Genomic DNA, 4,066 nt, shown 5'->3' on the forward strand with positions numbered 1-4,066 from the left:
GACAAAGGGTTAATAAAATTCTCTACAGAAGTCATAAACGATCGTATAGTCTTAAGTTAGAAAACCAACCAATCAAATATGAAGCATTGATCTCAAAATGCAAGCTTCAGATTGGCTGTCGCAACAAACTTGCGATCGGCTTGCAACTAATGTAGAACCGGCTTAAGGCCGGAATCAGATTACGCATTGAAGAATGAGATTGAAGATTGAAAGATTGAAGTTTGACCAATCAGAACAAAAAGAACCAAAACTTCTTTGTTCTCATTGGTGAAATTTCAATCTTTAATCTTTAATCTCAATCTTCAATGTATAGTCTGATTTCGATTTTATGGATACTTTTCATTTGATGATAAATCGGCAGTGTGTAGGCACAAGTGTCGTTCTATCTTTGTCACTCTCTAAATGTAAACAAGGATAGAATGACCCTTGTATCGATTTGTGTCATCAAATAGGGACTCCGCTCAATAAAAAGAATAGAGAACAGAGAATAAGAGGCTCCGCACAATAAAAGGAACAGGGAATAGAGAACAGAGAATAAGAATTTCAATCTATCAGAAACTGTATATTTCACAATACATGATTTCTGATAAGTTGAAATTCTTATTCTCTATTCTCTGTTCCTCTGGAGCCCCTAAGAATTTCAATCTATCAAAAATCATGTATTGTGGAATACACAGTTTCTGATAAGTTGAAATTCTTATTCTCTGTTTTCTATTCCCTGTTCGTTTTATTGTGCGGAGCCCCTTATATCAACCGATCAGAGAAATTCCTTCTATATGTAGTTCTTCTGAAATGTCCAACGTTTGACCACTGTATAATGAACGAATCAGTAACAGATACTCAGCGAAAAACTGTGTGTTCGTGCAGGTATGGCTGCGCAGCTTTTGTTTTGGGCCGGAATGAAATGCAAGAAGACAAGAACGTAACACGATATACACAGTATATCGTGTGAGTAGATATCCATGGCAAAAGAAGACAATTTAAGAGCTGCGTCATAAATATTTCTAAAAAATGGATAAAAAAAAAGTTATGTTACTGCAGTATTAAACAATGCAATACTAATAGTAAAAATTCACAATGCACTTTTTTCTGTTATCCCAAAGATATCGTAAGGTAAGTTTTTACAAAAAGTAAATAGTTTATGCTAGGTTAACTTAATTAAACAATCAAATGTAATTTTGTGAAAAAGATAATATTTTTACATTGACTACGTTTACACGGCATCTTTAATTATGTTTTTTAGAGCAAAGCAATAGACTAACGCATGGGGCATTATATCCTCTTTCAGTCCTGGATTTTTCAAACGATTTTTAACATGGCGGATGCTCACGTGACTGCGACGCGGAGATCAAAGGTGCCGACACGGAATGTCCCTACTGGTTATACTGTGGTTTGACTATATGTAATTAAGATTCGAAAAAAGAAAAAAGAAGACGAAAAAAAAGGACAAGCAAAATTAAGAAACAAGCAAAAATTAGAAGACGTGAAAGAACAAATCAGAATAACATTAGAAGAAAATAAAAAATGTCAAATGTGATAGTATTGAGTGATTCGGATGAATCCATATCTCTCTCTCCTGTTGTTGACGAATATGATAAAATCGAATTGGAGATCGGCGGCAAGTATTCGGACGCGTCAAATGATTTCGATTTTCCGGATGTACTGTTCTGCCGTGAAATCACAGACAGTCCGACGTCGCAAAGTGACAGCAATTTAAATGCCAATGGCTATAAACACACAGAAAAATCGCCTATTTCTGATTCGGAGAATCGGATTAATAAAACTTCGCGAAAAGCGATAATTTCCAAAAAAGATAAGGCAATGTTGAGGGAAGAACGATCAAGACGTCAGCAAGCTTTAGCGAGAGAAAAGATCTTAAAAGCGATCGAGAAGAAAACGTTGAAAAATATGAAGCCTAGCGAATGTATAAAGTTTATGGAAGTTTATCTTGATCGAGGTATTGACTCAATCGCTTCTCGAGAAGAAATTGAGAGTGCGTTGCAGAATGCCGATATTAAATTCAATGTGACCACCGAGAAAATTCCTAATAGTATTACATGGCGGAGGAACGTCGAGGAGGACTATATTGGTGAAGATAATGAAGTATGCACAAGGAGAAGTATACAGATGGAAGAGTATGCTATTGTGATTTGGAGCAACTACAAAGCGATAAAACATGTGGCAGAAGGCACTTTCTGCACATCTGTCTCAGACTGTAAGGCTCTGATACCGAATTACAATATGACCTTGATTATCTGTGGTATGGAAGAGTATTTTACATATAGGAAGAAACAGAAGTCGGATCGGAATCCTGGAAGTAAAGAGTCCAGATATAACAGCAAAGGTAATCAACAGTTCGACACGTTACCAATTATTTCAAGGCAGCAATTGGAGATGTGCTTGACTGAAATTCAGATAGTAGTTAAATGCAGCAGCAGATTGATTGAGAATTCGCACGATTTAGCTTTAATGATATGCCAGTATACAAAGTCCATTTCGGAAATACCATATAAATTGCAGAAAAGAGGGAATCAGGAAGGTAAATTCGATTGGTACGTTATGGGAGACAATAAGAACACAGTGCGTGTGGACAAAGATGGTAATGGGTTAAAGAGACTGTGGCAGCAACAATTGTGCCAATTTAACTTGAGTAGTTTAGAAGTATCAGAAGCAATATGTACAGTTTATCCTAGTCCAATTCAACTTATTAAGGTATCATTATAATTAATTACTGCCATATATGTCGTTGAAAAAAATTTGCCTCTATTTTGTTTATTAAGTAATAAATTAAATACAATGTGTTTTTACTCTTCTAGGCTTATAGAAATTGCACACCTGACGAAGGCATGAATTTATTAAAAGATATATCAGTAAGTTTCTTAGTTTTATTTTATTATTCCTATTAAAAAATAAGAATACATAAAATTATTGAACTGTTATAATACTTGAACTGTTTCTACATATGGTTAAGTTTACTTACTTTAATTAATTGTATAAATTTTAAATTGTATTAAATTGTATAAATTTTACATTAATTATACAATATTTTACATGTGATATTTAGTACAAGTCTATCTACTAATCATATAGTTACTTTGTAGTGTAACATTTATTAATGTAATAAATATATAAAAGTTAAATATATTATTTGTGACAGATAAGGAGAGCGGCAGGACCTCTTACAGCAGTACGTAAAATTGGTCCTGAATTCAGTAAAAAGATGTACATGATGTTTACTTCACAAAATGGGAACGCTTTATTAGGAACTGAGGTATAAATAAATGCAAGATTTTATAAGAACTTCATTTATATGTATTCTGTTTCTAATCTTTCACATGTTGAGTTTATAATACAAATGCATTATGTCGTGTAACAATTGTATAGTCCTAGAATGTTATTTATCTATGTTTGAGATTAACTTCTAGCCTGTTGATATAAATGAAAAAGATTTCAAATTTTTTGTTTAAGAAATCATATTTTCTAGTCGATTGGGACTATAATTTATTTGTAACACTTAAATTAGATAATAAATTAATATGATGCATTTTTTAAGCAATTATTTCTCATTCTTTCTGAGGCACATTTTAGAAAAACCCATGAACAATTATGTTATATAATAAAAAATTGACATTCTAGAAATTATATGTGATAATTTTCACAATCGATTTTCAAAATAACAATGCATTATTGTTATTTATTTTTCTTTCCCATTCTTTGGTCAATTTTATTCTAACAGCAAATGTTCTATGCGTATAAAAAATTTAATAACATCAGCTAATTGAATATAACTAAATAATAGTTGCAACTTTCTATTTTTTTTGTGTATCATGTTTTTGTCATAAGTATGTAACAAGCGAAATAAGTATAGAACTTAAAATAGGTCGCGTATTATAATTTTAATAACAAAATATACATCAATAACCGTATTAAAGCTTAGAGATCAATACAATATGCATGATATACAATATATGTAGTAATAATGATAATAGAAATTGATATTATATTATTATATATTTTGCAATTTAAAATAAATATATTTTAATATTAAATATAATAATAAATATAT

The 4,066-nt window shown here is 31.5% G+C and overlaps 1 protein-coding gene across 1 annotated transcript; it reads left to right on the forward strand.

Moving 5' to 3' along the window:
- The first annotated feature begins 1,524 nt into the window (after positions 1-1,524).
- LOC105619982 (crossover junction endonuclease EME1-like) lies at positions 1,525-3,277 on the forward strand. The gene is made up of 3 exons (XM_012201530.1): positions 1,525-2,712; positions 2,817-2,870; positions 3,158-3,277. The coding sequence occupies exons 1-3, from the start codon at positions 1,525-1,527 to the stop codon at positions 3,275-3,277; spliced, it is 1,362 nt and encodes a 453-aa protein (XP_012056920.1).
- Positions 3,278-4,066: the final 789 nt, after the last annotated feature.

Source organism: Atta cephalotes (genome assembly GCF_000143395.1).
Source record: "Atta cephalotes unplaced genomic scaffold scaffold00001, whole genome shotgun sequence".
Taxonomy (NCBI): domain Eukaryota; kingdom Metazoa; phylum Arthropoda; class Insecta; order Hymenoptera; family Formicidae; genus Atta; species Atta cephalotes.